The 18,547-nt window shown below is 41.2% G+C and overlaps 1 protein-coding gene across 3 annotated transcripts in view; it reads left to right on the forward strand.

Moving 5' to 3' along the window:
* PPM1H (protein phosphatase, Mg2+/Mn2+ dependent 1H) overlaps positions 1-18,547 on the forward strand; it is a 290,362-nt gene that overhangs the window by 96,265 nt on the left and 175,550 nt on the right. For all 3 annotated transcript variants that reach the window (XM_016923127.4, XM_509184.9, XM_016923128.4), the window contains exon 2: positions 6,389-6,554. In XM_016923127.4, coding sequence (XP_016778616.1) covers positions 6,389-6,554 — 166 coding nt within the window. The remainder of the gene's footprint in view (positions 1-6,388; positions 6,555-18,547) is intronic.

Genomic DNA, 18,547 nt, shown 5'->3' on the forward strand with positions numbered 1-18,547 from the left:
ACCCGGAGCCAGGTGAAACCCTCTGGGAGAAGCTGTTATTCTTGATGGATGTTTTGACTGGCCATCCAGCTGGATTTGCTGATGGCTGTTACCAAATGCTTAGGTTCCTGGTCAGAGCTGTGGTTTCTTTTCTCAGTACCCCAAGAATAAGAGGTTATTACTGCAGCTAGGAATTAAGTTGTCCTTCTTTTCCAGCCCATCTGTGTGGCCAGTAACCACTTGAGAGAACCACATGAGACACTGCCCAAGAGGTTACCTGGAAAAGAGAATTTTCATAATTGTTAGCTTTATTTGGTCTTCCATAAGTTATTCATCCCCCCCCCCCCCACACACACACACTGTATTTTACTGTCTACCTCCTAGTTATATATAAATCTCACTTCACCTGATGGCCCTCAGGAGACACCTGTCCTTAAACATTTGTCAATACTGTCTGCTAACCAGTATGAACACTTAGTGTAAACTTTTTAGCCTAAACTGTCAAGGCTTTGATATTTCCTTGAAAACAAAGCAAGACAACAATAACCACAAAACAAGATTCTCTATTTGGTCTTTTTCTGTGGTCCTGAGACCTGTGCTTCTGAGGCCAGGAGCCTGGGGGCCCAGAGCCGATGTGGGTGGGCAGATCGGGGTGGGAATCTGGAAGCAGCATGTTCAGACCATGTGGATACTCTCCTGTGTACAGAGCATGTGGCTTGAGAAGAGGGCTCAGAGGAGGTCCCTGTTCTGGGAAGTGTCACGCCTTGTCCCTGAAGGCTCTGGATGTCTGGCCCTGTGTTCCTGAGGGAGGCAGAGGGATGCTGATGGAAAGGCGTAAAAAGGAGTAGATGCTCCTCTAACTCGCATGGCTGGATAACATCCTTGGGTCCTGACAGAAGAGGCAGCTAGCTTTGCATTTGGTGTATTATTATTAAATAACATATTTTGAGTGCTTACTATGTACCAGGCACTCATCAAATACTTTTCATGCTAGAGCATTTAATTCTCATAACTCTTTTCTGATGGGAAGTGACTATTCTTATTTTAGGGGAAAAAAGTACCTTGCCCAAGTACCCATAGCTGGAGATAGTCATTAACAGAGACCAAGTTTGAATCAGTTCTCTCCGACCATTGTCCCTGTGTCTGCCTTCTGCACTATGCTGAATGCCTCATGGTGGGGAGGGAGAGAGAGTTGGCGTTGAGTGACTTTGCCACCTGTGAAGTATTTAGCACCATACATGCCACATGGGAAACCTTCAAAAATGTCCAATCTGTCCTTTGTTGATTGTCTATCTTTTGTAAATCTGTTGAAAACTATTCTGGGGCCAGTGGCCTTTGTGACAGGACCACTATGTGAGAATACTTGAGGTACTTACTTTGTCTGTGTTTAGTGATAGGGATGCTTTCTAAGTGTCATGTCATCAGATGAGTGTCCTTGAAGTCAGGTTTATAAGGTGAGAAGGCAGATAACTTGACAATTTAACAGTTGCATGTAAAAGCAAGACTTTTCTGCTGAAATTGAGGTGGTGATGATTACAAAATAAATTGACTAGAGTATTTCACAAATAGAAGAAAAATGAGTTTTCCAAGTGTGTGTATCATGGTAACACAGAATGAATCATTTGCTCTTTTTAAGTAGATTCTGCTATTGCTACGATCTCATGCATGTTCATTCCTGAGATTTAGGTTATAATTTCAATGTGTATCTGATACACATACAGGATTTTTTACTTTCAAGTTTGTAAAGGTCTGTGTTTACCTACTTTTACAAAGGGAAAAATCTTAGGGGTTTTGGTTCATTTTAAGGTAGGCTGGTAGGTTAAAGCAGTATATAAATAAATTTAACTTTGCCATGTGTCTCTCCCAGGGCAGATGTGTCTTGTTCTTCTAAGAGTTGAATAAACTGGGTATAAACTTTCCATATTGAGGAGACAGTAGCTGTGCTTCACCTTCAACCTCTAACATTTTTCCTACTTGAATTTAAACCTAACTTCAAAATTACCCATGTGTTTAATTATGATGACTAAAACACCCCTCCCCAACACACACACACACAATCTTAATAAGTCATAGAATTTAATCCATGAAGTACAGCTAAGGAACTGAGATTTGCAAAAGTTAAGTAACTTGACCAAACTACTCTGCCAGTCACTAGCTGTGACTTCGTTTAAAAAGGGAGTAACAGTGGCAGCTACCTTATAGAGTTGACAAGAGGATGAAATGAGTTAATTACTTTCTACAAAATATTAACAGCAGTCTCTGGCTCATACATAGTTCTCAACAAATGTGAGATACTGTTATCCACACCTAGGAAGTAGCAGAGTTGATTTCTGTCAGATTCATTCATTCAGTAAACATTTGTTGAGCACCTGCTATGTGCTGTATTCTAGGGAGATAGTTTTTGTTAAGAACCACCATGACTTATTACCTCCAGGTTAATTTCCAGAAAAATACTTTCCCTCTTTGTAAACTGGAAAATAATGTCACCAAAGGTATGATGATTCGTGGTCCACCAGCATTTCTTTAAAGCCTTCAAAATAAGCATCATGCATAAGTATTGTTTAGGCCAAGAATGTAGATAGCATAGTCATTTTTCCTGTTGACCTCAAGGTGGTACTGACTTTACGCTGGACCATACAGCAATGGAGTGGTGCCCCTGGTCCACCTGCTTGCCTTTAAGGAAACTGTTGAATCTGTTAACAGCATGCTGCTCCTCAGCTTGTGAAACAAAGTTTTTCTCAATTACTTTTTATAAAATTAAAGATTTTGTTCACATATAGTTAACAAAGCATTTACCTTTGAAGTGCAAAATAAAATATTTAAGTTGATACTGGTCAAACTTGTTAGAGCCAAATGAGATTGAGAAGAATGAGGCCTTTCTACTAAAGCTGTGTAAAGTAGGGGAGTTGAAATAATATAAAATAGGGGATAAGAGTTGTGGCATTTTTTTTTAAACACAGTGACTTTAAATTGATATTTAAAATTTAATATTTAAATTAGTATTTTATCATCTGAATGGTAATCAGGTTTCTGACAAAACAGGCTTACAGAGGTGGGACCACCATCTTCCCATTAGATTGACATTTCTGACTGTCTGATACTTCATTAGTGCTATTCATAAGCTACGTTCAACATGAAATGGCAAAGTAAGGGCACCAGTAATTGTTCTTTCACAGTTCCCTGGGTTGGAGTCATTGCAGGACAGACCTCTGAACCAGGCACCGACAAGAATAGATGCACAATAGGAAAATAAAACAACCCAAGAGCTGAAGCAGAAAGCTCTCAGAACTCCAAAGTGTGTTCACATTTAGCTGTGTGACCTTGTGCCAGTCATGGTCATCCAGGTCACTGGTTTTCTCATATGCATGCAATGAAGTTTCTAAGACCTCTTGCTGAAGTTAGGTCAACTTTGGAGTTTAATAACCACTCAGGGAAAGACAGGAGACGAAGCACGTTAAGGGGACAGGGATTCGTGATTTATGTAATTATAGTAGCTTTGTTGTCTGTTGGAAACGGCAGTGGTGGATGAGTCACCTTGGCATGTAGCTATTGGAGATCAGCGATGCTTTTTTGGCTCAAAAAACAAAACCAAAGGAAAAAACACCTTTCTACAGCCCAAGATTAGGTGCCAGTGGTCAGAGTGATGCCAAGTTCTGGAAATAGCATCCAGGATCTTGTACGGATGACAGTATGGAGGGATGGTTGTCATGAACAGGTTTTCCCAGCTGAACCTCCACTTGAGCTTTCCCCAGGGAAGGCGCTCATTTGGGACACCATGGTGGTATAACATCACCCAGTAAACAATCCACCCCAAACATGTTGCTTGGGAAGTCACCACCAGTGACCGAGAGGAGGCAGGTGGTATTTTGGACCTCCTTCCTCTGCCTGGTTTGGTTCTCTGAGGAGAGATGTAAAAGGCACGTTCCAGACGAATGCATGTTCTGTACTACGAGCTTCAGCAGCAGGTCCCCCCAGTGACTTGGCCTGGATAGCATGAGCTTCTCTAGGGACAGGCAGATCTGAGCCACCTGTTCTTTCCTCTTTCCTGGGCCTTTTCCCAGACTCCTCCAATAGCCAGAGATGCTGGGAAAGGCCCGCCTTCTCAGGCCTGGACCAGACCTTGCCTGATTTTTTTATTCTATGCTTCCCCACAGTCCAGCTCAACCTGTCACAGACTGATGTCCCCAGGGCACAATAGGAAGAGGTTGGGTTAGGGGTCAAGATAGGCTCATTCTGAATCCCAGCTGTGCCACTTCCTGGCTGTGGAGCTTCTGGTAAGTTGCTTAGCTCAGGCAGTAAATGCGGTAGGATTAACCATCATGCAGGTAGCCTCATTGTGTCCCTAATATTTACATTTTATCCTTAAGCCATATGAAAATATCTTTCCTTAGAGGAAAGAGGAAATGCATTTCCTTGAAGGTGGGACAAGAGAATAGACATTGAATCCTCCCTTTCCCCACTGCTCAGCCCCTGAGAGTGTGTGATAAGCCCCCGAGGCCAATTTGACAAGCCCCAGGACAACAATTGTCAAACTTTGTAAGCAACAGTCTACTTAAAGACAAATCTTAGGAAATACTGTAATATGTGAAATAAGTAAACATAGGCTTTTGTTTATAAAAATATGCTAAAGTTGAAATTAGTAGTAAACCCGATAGGACCAGCGAAGCCCTTTTTATTAATACAGAAATTTGAAATTGAGGAAATAGATGACTGATATGATCTTTTCGTTAGAACTTTCAGATAAGTAATTGCAAATAGCAGTTAAAAAAAAATTCTCCTTCCAATCAATGATATGGTCAATTGAAGAGAAAAGATAGATGGCTTAATATGCTAAAGCTGCCCAAAATATGTCAACTTGCGTTTATTTGATCACATGTACAGATGGGAATGAACTTTTAAATTATTGCATTTTTTAAAAATGTGTATACATTTTTAAAATAAAGAAAATGTTAAAATATCTGAAACACCTCCATAGAGTTCCAGAGTTTGGCAGAAGCGTGCTTTGAAACACGCTCGCTTACATCTTGCGGCACTCAAATCTCAATTTGCTTTCCATTTCCTATTTGGTTGTGGCATGTGTGTGTTGGCTTATGGAAATTGATACCATTTTTAGTACTAAAAGCTATTTGATGTAAGAAATGGTGAAATTTGAATAAGGTCAGGAGTCTGAGTGAGAGTATTGTATCAATGTCATTTTCTCAGTTTTGATATTGTACTGTCTTATATAAGATGTTACAGTTTGGGGAATTGGTCAAAAGCTACATGGGACTCTGTACTATTTTTGCAATTTACTCTGAGCCTATAATTATTGTAGAATGAAAAGGTTTTTAAAAAGTCATTTGAAAATAATGATTTTGAACTGTTAGGCTGTGCAACTCAATCAATAGAGCAGTGTACACACCACACTTATAGAGCTAATTTTTATTTAGCTTACCTTAAAAAGAAAAAACAAACACCTTTTCTTTCCTTGCTACTGAGTTCCATAAACTCCACACTCACTCTGTCAGGACTGTGACACTGTTGAAGCTTTAGAAAGGAAACGCAGCCAGTGGCAGATCAAGGAGAACTCTTTAAGGGAATCTGTTTTAGCTGCTGCTTAATTACTTAAGAAGAAAGCTGTGCGGAAACCCAAGAGTTGAGTCTATAGTCACCTGCTAGAGAAAAAGGTGCATGAATGATGCAGCATGTTTTCCTGAAGCATTTCTATGCTTAAAACATGTAGTAATTCGAGCAAAGCAGTGTCAACATGCCTTATTATTATGTGTCTTGGTGTCCAAATCAGAGTGCCTATAGCCCAGTGTGATGAGTATTATTCTACATGAAAAAAGACCAAGAGTTAAAAATAGTTTTGAAAGAGTAAACCTTTGATCCATTTGCTTGCCTTTGTGTAAAGCAAAAATGGGGGGGGGGTATGGCCGTAGTGAAATATGGTTCTCTGTTCTCTTGGATTTTTACGACATGCTGTAAATTACTGCCATGTACCTTGATAAGATTGATGGTGGTTTTGCTGTTTATCACTTGGAGAAGTGAAACAGAATTCCCTGAGTCAGATTATCTGTCTTCATTGTAATTGCCAAAACATTCAGGTTCCTTAACCTGAAAGAGTGATTGCCTCATGTGTTTTGACTACAATGGATTAGTGTAGTTGATCACATCTATCAGACACCTGTGGGTGAACAGGTCTCAAAACAACTTCTTTAGTAAATATTTTAATGGGTGCTAACATGATGCCATTAAAAAATTTTCATTTATTTGGGAACATAAAATACCAAGACCATAATGTTCTTAGCATTAAGCAGGGCTGCAGTTCTGGGCCAGTTGTAGAGACTGTCTTGGCTGACCCTTGACAAGGGACTGTGCCCTCAGCTTTATCGGTCTGTCTGACCAGCTTTTCCGGCTTCTTCTCCAGGGTTATCAATGCCGGGAAGAGCACACACAATGAAGACCAAGCCAGCTGTGAGGTGCTCACTGTGAAGAAGAAGGCAGGGGCCGTGACCTCAACCCCAAACAGGAACTCATCCAAGAGACGGTCCTCCCTTCCCAATGGGGAAGGGCTGCAGCTGAAGGAGAACTCGGTAAGACCCTTCTTGATCCTTGGTTTTCAGGTGAGAAGAATGGCACACACTTTGGTCCCACTGGAAGATATTAGGGCTTCACCTAAATCTGGAATGGAAGTGAGAAAGCAGTGTCCCCAGAGTTAGTGGGGTGGCGGGCCTATCGTCACGGCATCACACATACCAAGCTGAAGGCGACACGTGTATGACCAGCTTGTGGTTAGGTTTTTAACACAAAGTAAATGAAACACCCACAGCATATGTATCTAGCTCTTGTTGCAATAATTGATATATTTATGTGTGTGTATATATATATATACACATATATACACATATATATGTGTGTGTGTGTATACGTATATATACGTGTGTATATATATATATACACGAATATATATATATGTATACACACACACACACACACACACACAATGTTTGATGGTTTCAAAGGAGCCACTTCTAGGTCTTTGTAAGGAAATAGTCCGAAAGCCTCTCATGAGGGGTGGAAGTAACTCTGGCTGTTGCTTTGAGCCCTGCCATGACTCTGCCCCTTTCTCCTCCTTGCCTGCTCATGATCCATTTGCAGCCTGTGCCTGATGTTCTTCCAAATAAATATCTATTTCAATTGGCCCAAAACTCTTGCAGCCCATGGGGTGGCCTTGCAGACTGAACACTGTTGAAAAACCACAAAATATTTCTCCTGTCTCCAGTTTCTGGGGAATAAAGCAGTCATATCCTCAGAAAGCTCTGAAGAAGCTCTCAGCAAAGGACGGGGAGTCATCGACACTCTGTCTGCCAGCAGATGATGTGCTTTAGAGAGAGATGTTTCCTGGGAAAATCAGGAGACACAGAATGGACTGACCCAAATGTGACTATTCATTCTGATCATCTTGAGGATATTTTTGTGTAAAAATTTTCATAGGATTTTAAAAGATCTAGGAACCTTTTCTTAGTTTTAGAAATAGTATCTCATTGCGGCTGGGCGTGGTGGCTCACGCCTGTAATCCCAGCACTTTGGGAGGCCGAGACAGGCGGATCATGAGGGCAGGAGATCCAGACCATCCTGGCTAACATGGTGAAACCCCATCTCTACTAAAAATACAAAAAATTAGCTGGGCATGGTGGCGGGCGCCTGTAATCCCAGCTACTCAGGAGGCTGAGGCAGGAGAATGGCGCGAACCCGGGAGGTGGAGGTTGCAGTGAACTGAGACTGTGCCACTGCACACCAGCCTGGGCGACAGTGCAGACTCCATCTCAAAAAAAGAAAAAGAAAAAGAAAGAGAAATAGTGTTTCATTGCGTCTGTGCTCAGGGAATGATAAGTATTGATTTATTTTGTTAGTCCTAGTTTAATTTAAAGTTGACTTATGGGGATTTATCAATTGTACATATTTTCTAGGTTGAAGGAAGGCCTTTTCCAAACAACCAGGGCTGAGGACCCAGATGGGCAGTATAGAATGGTGATGGTTAAGTGCCCAGGCCCTGGAGTGAGATGACTGTGCAGTCTACCACTTTAGCTACTTAATTTTGGGATGGTTATTCATTGAGCCTCAGTTTTGTCTACTCTAAAAAGGAATAACAGGCTGGGTGCGGTGGCTCACGCCTGTAATCCCAGCACTTTGGGAGGCCAAGGTGGGCGGATCACGAGGTCAGGAGATCGAGACCATCCTGGCTAACAGTGACAGTCCATCTCTACTAAAAATACAAAAAATTAGCCGGGCATGGTGGCGGGTGCCTGTAGTCCCAGCTACTCAGGAGGCTGAGGCAGAAGAATGGCGTGAACCCAGGAGGCAGAGCTTGCAGTGAGCTGAGATCACACCACTGCACTCCAGCCTGGGTGACAGAGCGAGACTCCGTCTCAAAAAAATTAAATAAATAAATAAATAAATAAAATAGAAAGGAATAACAGTAGTAACTACCAAATGGTAGAAGGAGGCTGATTGGAAATATGAACTCCAGTAGTCCGTGGAAAATGTTGAGCATGTGTCTTAATAAATCTGTAATAAGCGTTAGTGATTATTATCCTGAGGTTAGTCCCACTTCGTTATTCTCTATGAGTGAACTTTGCATGTTTCTTCACTTGTGAATTGGAGATTACACAATTCCTTTCATACCTACTCGACAGGGTTGTTTTGAGGATTATTATTATGGGAAAGGGCTTGGAAAGTGTGAAGTGTTCATGATCATTGAATAGGGGCGCCAGTGACTTAGTGTTGCTCTTTCCACTGATATTTTCCCCCTGCCCCTGGCATATAAAGTGATCTCTGTAAAAATCAGTCAGTGTTGACATATGGCCCAAGGCCAGTTGGTGATGGCATTTTTCCTTTTTACTGAGTTCCTTCTAGAAATGGAGCTGGGGTGACTTTTTAACTTCTTGTCCTTAAGAACAGTGAAACTGGTGCATAAGCACTTTGGGATGGAGCTGTGGCCCTCCCCTGTGGTGGTTCCCAATATCTGTGGGGTCCGTCCTCCAAGAGCAAGGGACCAGCAGAGTGGAGACACCCTGGTGCCCCAGTCCTGCTGCGACCACAGCAGCTTCATTTCTGTCTGCTTTACCTATTAGGCTTCTTACTGAGTTTAAGACAAGAGTTGAGCTTCTTTTCCTTTTTTTAAATTGTGGTAAAATGTACATAACATAAAATTTACCAATTTTAGGCATATAGTTCAGTGGCATTACGTATATTCACATGTTTGTACAACCATCACCTTCATCATCTCCAGAACTTTTTCAGGTTCTCAGACTGAAACTCTGTATTCATTAAACACTAACTCTCCATTCTTTCCTCCCTTGGTGCCCACCATTCTATTTCCTGTCTCTGTGAGTTGACCGCTGCAGGTACCTCACATAAGTAGAATCATACACTATTTGTCCTTTTGGGCCTGGCTTATTTCACTTAGCATAATGTTCTCAAGGTTTTACCCATGTTGTAATGTGAGCCAGAATTTTTTACCTTTCAGCTATTCTGAATAATGCTGTCGTGAACATAGGTGAACAAATATCTCTTTGAGTCCCTGCTTTCAATTCTTTTGGCTATATATCTAGAGGAGGATTTGATGAATTATGTGATAATTCTGTTTAATTTTTTGAGGGACTACCACAGTTTTTCACAGTGGCTGCTCCATTTTACATTCCTACCAACAATGGAGAGGGGTCCCTATTTCTCCACGTCTTCACCAGCACTTGTTTTCTGTTGTTTTTTTTTTTAATAGTAATCATTCTAATGGGTATGAGGTAGTATTTCACTGTACTTTTGGTTTGCATTTCCCTAATGATTAGTGATGTTGAGCATTTTTTCATTGTGTATTGGACCTTTGTATATGTTCTTCAGAGAAATGTCTATTCAAGTCCTTTGCCCATTTTAAAAATTGGGTTGTCTGTTCTGTTGTTGTTTTTGTTTGTGCTGCTTTTTAAAAATTTGAAAACCATTACCTAGTGAGGAAGATAAATCACTGAGCACCTGCTATGTACTGAGAACTGGATGCTGGAGATTTGGCAGGGAACGAAATAGACAAAATCCCTACTTAGAGGGAGCTTCCATTCGTAGAGGGAGACAAAATATAGTGTGCCAGATGATAGACACTATGGAGATACAAAACAAAGTGGGGAACCCAGAATATAGGAAGTCTGAGGGTGCCAGGGGTAGTTAATGAAGGCATCACTGAGAAGGTGACATTTGGGCAAAGATCTGAAATTGCAGCTATTTGAAGGAAGAGCATTTATCGTTCTGGACAATTGAAAGACCCCAAGGTGGGAGCCGGCCCTATGTTCTCAGGGTTTAGGAAGGAGGTCTGTGTGGTTGGAGCAGAAATATTGTAAAGCCTGGATTGCAGGAAATGTTGTCAGAAAAGTCATAGGAGTGGAGTGAGCCAGTCGGGAAGGACATTGAAGGTCACTGTCAAGACTTTGGCTTCCACTTCTATAATTTACTAGCAGAGGACACTGGACACACTGGTTAAAAGAGGCCAGTGATTTTTCCCATCTAGAAGACATGCCCTTAATGGTAAAACTCAAATATGGTAGCACTTAGGAAAGGATGGTGATAGTACAGGGCTTAGGGCAAGAAAACATCCGCAGAGATAAGTAAAGCGGATTGTACCCACCCTTCCTGTTCCCTCACCCACTGAACATATTGAACTGTAAGTCTGCATGCTGAGCTTTGGGATAAGGAGACAAAACACAACATAGTTCCCATCCTCCTAGTGCTGAGTCGATCGGGGAGATCACTGGCAGTGGTACTACAATGGAGTGAGTTTTCAGAGACAGATGAAAAGCCCAGGTTGTAGGGAAGTCTGACTCATTTTGGTCACTGATGATTTGGGGAACAACCAAGGAGAAGGGGATGGGTAAGGTTAGGAAAGCCTTCCTTGAGAAATTGACATTAGAGCTGGGATCTTGGAAAGTGAATAGGAGTAAAGCGAGCTAACAAAAGAAATGGGGGTTTCTTATAGAAGGAACATGTATAGGCAAAGACAGGTTGGCATGAGAGCACATGAGGCATGTCTTCCTGTGTTTTGGAAAATATGTGGTCTCTTGGAGGGTTGGCAAGACAGGAAGAGTAAGCAGGCATCACAAGGGTCATCATACACCATAATAAGCTGGGATTTTTACCAAAGTATTTTAGACAAGGGCAAGATGACTCAAGACAGTGATGGCAGTGGGAAGGCTGACTTGGGAAGGCCAGGAGTCCAAACCTAGAGGCTGGGATGCTAGTTAGGAGGCTCATGCAGAAATATGGGTGAGAAATGATAATGGCTTAAAATAAGGCACTGATCAGTGCAAGGGACGGGCTCAGAAGAGATTAAATGAGAGATACAGTTAAGGTGAGCAAATGACCAACTGCTTGGAACAGGGAGAAGATGAAGGTACCAGGCTCAGCCACTAGGTGCTGTTCACTGAAAAGTGGACCATTGGATGGTAAGGGGATGGGCAGAGATGATGACTTGCGTTTTGAGTATACTGATTCTGATTCTACCTTTCCAGGTGAAAGTGTTTTGTAGGAAATTAGAAATAAGGGTTTGGAGCTCACACACAAGCCTAAGGAGGCTTAGATTTAAGGAGTTACAAGATTGAAAATTATAGTTGCAGCCATAGAAGTGGCTTAGGTGACACAGAAGGTATGAAAGTGTGTAACAGAAACATGATGACAGTGGGGTTCTAGAAGCTCCAAGAAGAGAGGGGTACTGTGAAGACGGAAGGTATCTATGGCATGGGCCACACAGTGATAAGAAAGATAAGAATGGGAAAAGTGGACATATAATGTTATAAGCAAAAAATGGAACAACAGGATAAATAATGGCATCATGGTTTTATCTGCAAGCAGAGTTGACAGGCATGAAGGATGGCAAATCGAAGATGCATGAAGTCCCTCTGGAATACATATGCTTAATTTCTCCCTCCTTTCTTGACCTCTTTTGTCCCCTGTAAATTTAGTAAAGTCAAAATATGTGTTTTCAAAAGATTTCTTTCATGTATAATATATCTTCACCTTCCTTGGAGATTAAAGAAAACCTAAAATTTTTAATAAAATAACATGAAATTTACAATGAAAACAGTATTATAGGAATTTTTTATTTGTTAGAAACATCAGTGATGTACAGAGGATTTCAATAGAAGTGTGACTTTATATTTCATGACCTTTCTTATATTGAGTGGCAATATGGTAGCCGGGTAGCAACGAGATGACTTCTTTTTTTGAGATGAAGTCTCACTCTGTTGCCCAGGCTGGAGTGCAGTGGCATAATCTCAGCTCACTGCAACCTTTGCCTCCCAGGTTCAAGCTCTTCTCTTGCCTCATCCTCCTGAGTAGCTGGGATTACCGGCAGGCACCACCATACCTGACTATTTTTGTATTTTTAGTAGAGACAGTGTTTCGCCATGTTGGCCAGGCTGGTCTTGAACTTCTGACCTCAGGGGATCTGCCCACCTCAGGCTCCTGAAGTGTTGGGATTACAGACGTGAGCCACTGCACCCAGCGAGATGACCTTTTCTACTACAGATAATAATGAATTGGTGTTAAGATTTAAAGGCAACTCTTAGCCATCCCAAATGCCAATTCATAAAGAATTATTTTATCCTTTTCAGCCTCCCATTTTAAAGCAAACCTTAAACACATTTTTTTTGGTAGAGAAAATAATATAACTGTTTTCTGCCTCTCCCAGCTTCCATGAGGCATTTACTGAAGGAATGTCATTTCCTGTGTTTGAGCTCTTTTTTTTTAATTGTAATTGGTGGTAATTTGGTATTTTTTTTTTATTATTATACTTTAAGTTCTAGGGTACATGCGCACAATATGCAGGTTTTTTACATAGGTATATGTGTGCCATGTTGGTTTGCTGCACCCATTAACTCATCATTTTCATTAGGTATTTCTCCTAATGCTATCCCTCCCCCTGCTCCACACTCCGCGACAGGCCCCTGTGTATGATGTTCCCCACCCTGTGTCCAAGTGTTCTTATTGTTCAACTCCCACCTATGAGTGAGAACATGTGATGTTTGGTTTTCTGTCCTTGTGATAGTTTGCTCAGAATGATGATTTCCAGTTTCATCCATGTCCCTGCAAAGGACATGAACTCGTCTGTTTTTATAGCTGCATAGTATTCTGTGGTATATATGTGCCACATTTTCTTAATCCAGTCTATCACTGATGGACATTTGGATTGGTTCCAAGTTTTTGCTATTGTGAATAGTGCTGCAATAAACATACGTGTGCATGTGTCTTTACGGTAGCATGATTTATAACCCTTTGGGTATATACCCGGTAATGGGATGGCTGGGTCAAATGATATTTCTAGTTCTAGATCACTGAGGAATCACCACACTGTCTTCCACAATGGTTGAACTAGTTTACACTCCCAACAGTGTAAAAGCATTCCTATTTCTCCACAACCTCTCCAGCATATGTTGTTTCCTGACTTTTTAATCGCCACTCTAACTGGTGTGAGATGGTATCTCATTGTGGTTCTGATTTGTATTTCTCTGATGACCAGTGATGATGAGGATTTTTTTCATGTGTGTGTTGGCTGCATAAATGTCTTCTTTTAAGAAGTGTCTGTTCATATCCTTTGCCCACTTTTTTATTTTTTTTTTCCTTGTAAATTTGTTTCTTTGTAGATTCTGGATATTAGCCCTTTGTCAACTGGGTAGATTGCAAAAATTTCTCCCATTCTGTAGGTTGTCTGTTCACTCTGATGGTAGTTTCTTTTGCTGTGCAGAAGCTCTTCAGTTTGATTAGATTCCATTTGTCTATTTTGGCTTTTGTTGCCATTGCTTTTGGTGTTTTAGTCATGAAGTCCTTGCCCATGCCTATGTCCTGAATGGTATTGCCTAGGTTTTCTTCTAGGCTTTTTATGATTTTGGGTCTAACATTTAAGTCTTTAATCCATCTTCAATTAATTTTTGTATAAGGCGTAAGGAAGGGATCCAGTTTCAGCTTTCTACATATGGCTAGCCAGTTTTCGCAGCACCATTTATTAAATAGGGAATCCTTTCCCCATTTCTTGTTTTTGTCAGGTTTGTCAAAGATCAGATGGTTGTAGATGTGTGTTGTTATTTCTGAGGGCTCTGTTCTGTTTCATTGGTCTACCTCTCTGTTTTGGTACCAGTACCATGCTGTTTTGGTTACTGTAGCCTTGTAGTATAGTTTGAAGTCAGGTAGCGTGATGCCTCCAGCTTTGTTCTTTTTGCTTAGCATTGTCTTGGCAATGTGGGCTCTATTTTGGTTCCATATGAACTCTAAAGTAGTTTTTTCCAATTCTGTGAAGAAAGTCATTGATAGCTTGATGGGGATGGCATTGAATCTATAAATTACTTTGGGCAGTATGGCCATTTTCACAACATTGATTCTTCCTATCCATGAGCATGGAATGTTCTTCCATTTGTTTGTGTACTCTTTTATTTCATTGAGCAGTGGTTTGTAGTTTTCCTTGAAGAGGCCCTTCACATCCCTTGTAAGTTGGATTCCTAGGTATTTTATTCTCTTTGTAGCAATTGCGAATGGGAGTTCACTCATGATTTGGTTCTCTGTTTGTCTGTTATTGGTGTATAGGAATGCTTATGATTTTTGCACATTGATTTCGTATCCTGAGACTTTGCTGAAGTTGCTTATGAGCTTAAGGAGATTTTGGGCTGAGAGGATGGGGTTTTCTCAATATACAATCATGTCATCTGCAAACAGGGACAATTTGACTTCCTCATTTCCTAATCGAATTCCCTTTATTTCTTTCTCTTGCCTGATTACCCTGGCCAGAACTACCAACACTATGTTGAAATAGGAGTGGTGAGAGAGGGCATCCCTGTCTTGTGCCAGTTTTCAAAGGGAATGCTGCCAGTTTTTGCCCATTCAGTATGATATTGGCTGTGGATTTGTCATAAATAGCTCCTATTATTTTGAGATAAGTAACATCGATATCTGGTTTATTGAGAGTTTTTAGCATGAAGGGCTGTTGAATTTTGTCAAAGGCCTTTTCTGCATCTATTGAGATAATCATGTGGTTTTTGTCATTGGTTCTGTTTATGTGATGGATTATGTTTATTGATTTGGGTATGTTGAACAAGCCTTGCATCCCAGGGATGAAGCTGACTTGATCATGGTGGATAAGCTTTTTGATGAGCTGCTGGATTCAGTTTGCCAGTATTTTATTGAGGATTTTTGCATCAATGTTCATCAGGAATATTGGTCTAAAATGCTCTTTTTTTGTTGTGTCTCTCTCTGCCAGGCTTTGGTATCAGGATGATGCTGGCCTCATAAAATTAGTTAGGAAGAATTCCCTCTTTTTCTATTGATTGGAATAGTTTCAGAAGGAATGGTACCAGCTCCTCTTTGTACCTCTGGTAGAATTTGGCTGTGAATCCGTCTGGTTCTGGACTTTCTTTGGTTGGTAGGCTGTTAATTATTGCCTCAATTTCAGAGCCTGTTATTGGTCTATTCAGAGAGTCAACTTCTTCCAAATTTAGTCTTGGGAGGGTGTATGTGTCCAGGAATTTATCCATTTTTCTATATTTTCTAGTTTATTTGTGTAGAGGTGTTTATAGTATTCTCTGATGGTAGTTTGTATTTCTGTGGGATTGGTGGTGATATCCCCTTTATCATTTTTTATTGCATCTATTTGATTCTTCTCTCTTTTCTTTTTTATTAGTCTTGCTAGCAGTCTATCAATTCTGTTGATCTTTTCAAAAAACCAGCTCCTGAATTTATTGATTTTTTTGAAGGGTTTTTTGTGTCTCTATCTCCTTCAGTTTTGTTCTGATCTTAGTTATTTCTTGCCTTCTGCTAGCTTTTGAATGTGTTTGCTCTTGCTTCTCTAGTTCTTTTAATTGTGATGTTAGGGTGTCAATTTTAGATGTTTTCTGCTTTCTCTTGTGTGCATTTAGTGCTATAAATTTCCCTCTACACACTGCTTTAAGTGTGTCCCAGAGATTCTGGTACATTGTGTCTTTGTTCTCATTGGTTTCAAAGAACATCTTTATTTCTGGCTTCATTTCATTATGTACCCAGTAGTCATTCAGGAGCAGGTTGTTCAGTTTCCATGTAGTTGAGCGGTTTTGAGTGAGTTTCTTAATCCTGAGTTCTAATTTGATTGCATTGTGGTCTGAGAGACAGTTTGTTGTGATTTCTGTTCTTTTACATTTGTTAAGGAGTGCTTTACTTCCAACTCTTTTGGAATAAGTGCTATGTGGTGCTGAGAAGAATGTATAGTCTGTTGATTTGGGGTGGAGAGTTCTGTAGATGTCTGTCAGGTCCTCTTGGTGCAGAGCTGAGTTCAAGTCCTGGATATCGTTGTTAACCTTCTGTCTCATTGATCTAATATTGACAGTGGGGTGTTAAAGTCTCCCATTATTATTGTGTGGGAGTCTAAGTCTCTTTGTAGGTCCCTAAGGACTTGCTTTATGAATCTGGGTGCTCCTGTATTGGGTGCATATATATTTAGGATAGTTAGCTCTTCTTGTCGAATTGATCCCTTTACCATTATGTAATGGCCTTCTTTGTCTCTTCTGATCTTCTTTGGTTTAAAGTCTGTTTTATCAGAGACTAGGATTGCAACCCTGCTTTTTTTTTTGCTTTCCATTTGCTTGGTAGATCTTCCTGCATCCCTTTATTTTGAGCCTATGGATGTCTCTGCACATGAGATGGGTTTCCTGAATACAGCACACTGATGGGTCTTGACTCTTTATCCAATTTGCCAGTCTGTGTCTTTTAATTGGGGCATTTAGCCCATTCACATTCAAGGTTAATATGTGTGAATTTGATCCTGTCATTAGGATGTTAGCTGGTTATTTTGCCCATTAGTTGATGCAGTTTTTTCCTAGCACCGAAGGAGCTTTACAATTTGGCATATTTTTGCAGTGGCTGGTACCAGTTGTTCCTTTCCATGCTTAGTGCTTCCTTCAGGAGCTCTTGTAAGGCAGGCCTGGTGGTAACAAAATCTCTCAGCATTTGCTTGTCTGTAAAGGATTTTATTTCTCCTTCACTTATGAAGCTTAGTTTGGCTGGATATGAAATTCTGGGTTGAAAATTCTTTTCTTTAAGAATGTTGAATATTGGCCCCCACTCTTTTCTGGCTTGTAGAGTTTCTGCCGAGAAATCCACTGTTAGTTTGATGGGTTTCCCTTTGCAGGTAACCCGACCTTTCTCTCTGGCTGCCCTTAACATTTTTTCCTTCATTTCAACCTTGGTGAACCTGACAATTAATGTGTCTTGGGGTTGCTCTTCTCGAGGAGTATCTTTGTGGTGGTCTCTGTATTTCCTGAATTTTAATGTTGGCCTGCCTTGCTAGCCTGGGGAAGTTCTCCTGGATCATATCCTGGCAGAGTGTTTTCCAACTTGTTTCCATTCTCCCTGTCACTTTCAGGTACACCAAACAAATGTAGATTTGGTCTTTCACATAGTCCCATATTTCTTGGAGGCTTTGTTCATTTCTTTTTACTTTTTTTTCTCTAAACTTCTCCTCTCACTTTGTTTCATTAATTTGATCTTCCATCACTGATACCCTTTCTTCCACTTGATCGAATTGGCTATCGAAGCTTGTGCATGCGTTACGTAGTTCTCTTGCCATGGTTTTCAGCTCCATCAGGTCATTTAAGGTCTTCTCTACACTGTTTATTCTAGTTAGCCATTCATCTGATCTTTTTTCAAGGTTTTTAGCTTCTTTGCAATGGGTTCGAGCATCCTCCTTTAGCTTGGAGAAGTTTGTTATTACTGACCTCCTGAAGCCTACTTCTGTCAGCTTGTCAAAGTCATTCTCCATCCAGCTTTGTTCCGTTGCTGGAGAGGAGCTGTGATCCTTTGGAGGAGAAGAGGTGCTCTGGTTTTTAGAATTTTCAGCTTTTCTGCTCTGGTTCCTCCCCATCTTTGTGGTTTTATCTACCTTTGGTCTTTGATGCTAGTGACCTACAGATGGGGTGTTGGTGTGGATGTCCTTTTTGTTGATGCTGATGCTATTCCTTTCTGTTTGTTAGTTTTCCTTCTAAGAGTCAGGTTCCTCAGCTGCAGGTCTGTTGGAGTTTCCTGGAGTTCCACTCCAGACCCTATTTGCCTAGGTATCACCAGCGGAGGCTGCAGAACCGCAATATTGCAGAACGGCAAATGTTGCTGCCTGATCGTTCCTCTGGAAGCTTTGTCTCAGAGGGGCACCCAGCCATATGAGGTGTCAGTCGGCCCCTACTGGGAGATGCCTCCCAGTTAGGCTACTCGGGGTTCAGGGACCCACTTGAGGAGGCAGTCTGTCCATTCTCAGATCTCAAACTCTGTGCTGGGAGAACCACTACTCTCTTCATAGACAGGGACTTTTAAGTTGCAGAAGTTTCTGCTGCCTTTTGTTCATCTACGCCCTGCCCTCAGAGGTGGGGTCTACAGAGGCAGCAGGCCTTGCAGAGCTGCGGTGGGCTCTGCCCAGTTCGAGCTTCCCCAGCCGCTTTGTTTACCTACTCAAGCTTCAGCAGTGGCAGACGCCTCTCCCCCTACCAGGCTGCTGCCTCACCGGTTGATCTCAGACTGCTGCGCTAGCAGTGAGCAAGGC

This window comes from Pan troglodytes, chromosome 10 (genome assembly GCF_028858775.2).
Source record: "Pan troglodytes isolate AG18354 chromosome 10, NHGRI_mPanTro3-v2.0_pri, whole genome shotgun sequence".
NCBI classification, from domain to species: Eukaryota; Metazoa; Chordata; class Mammalia; order Primates; family Hominidae; genus Pan; species Pan troglodytes.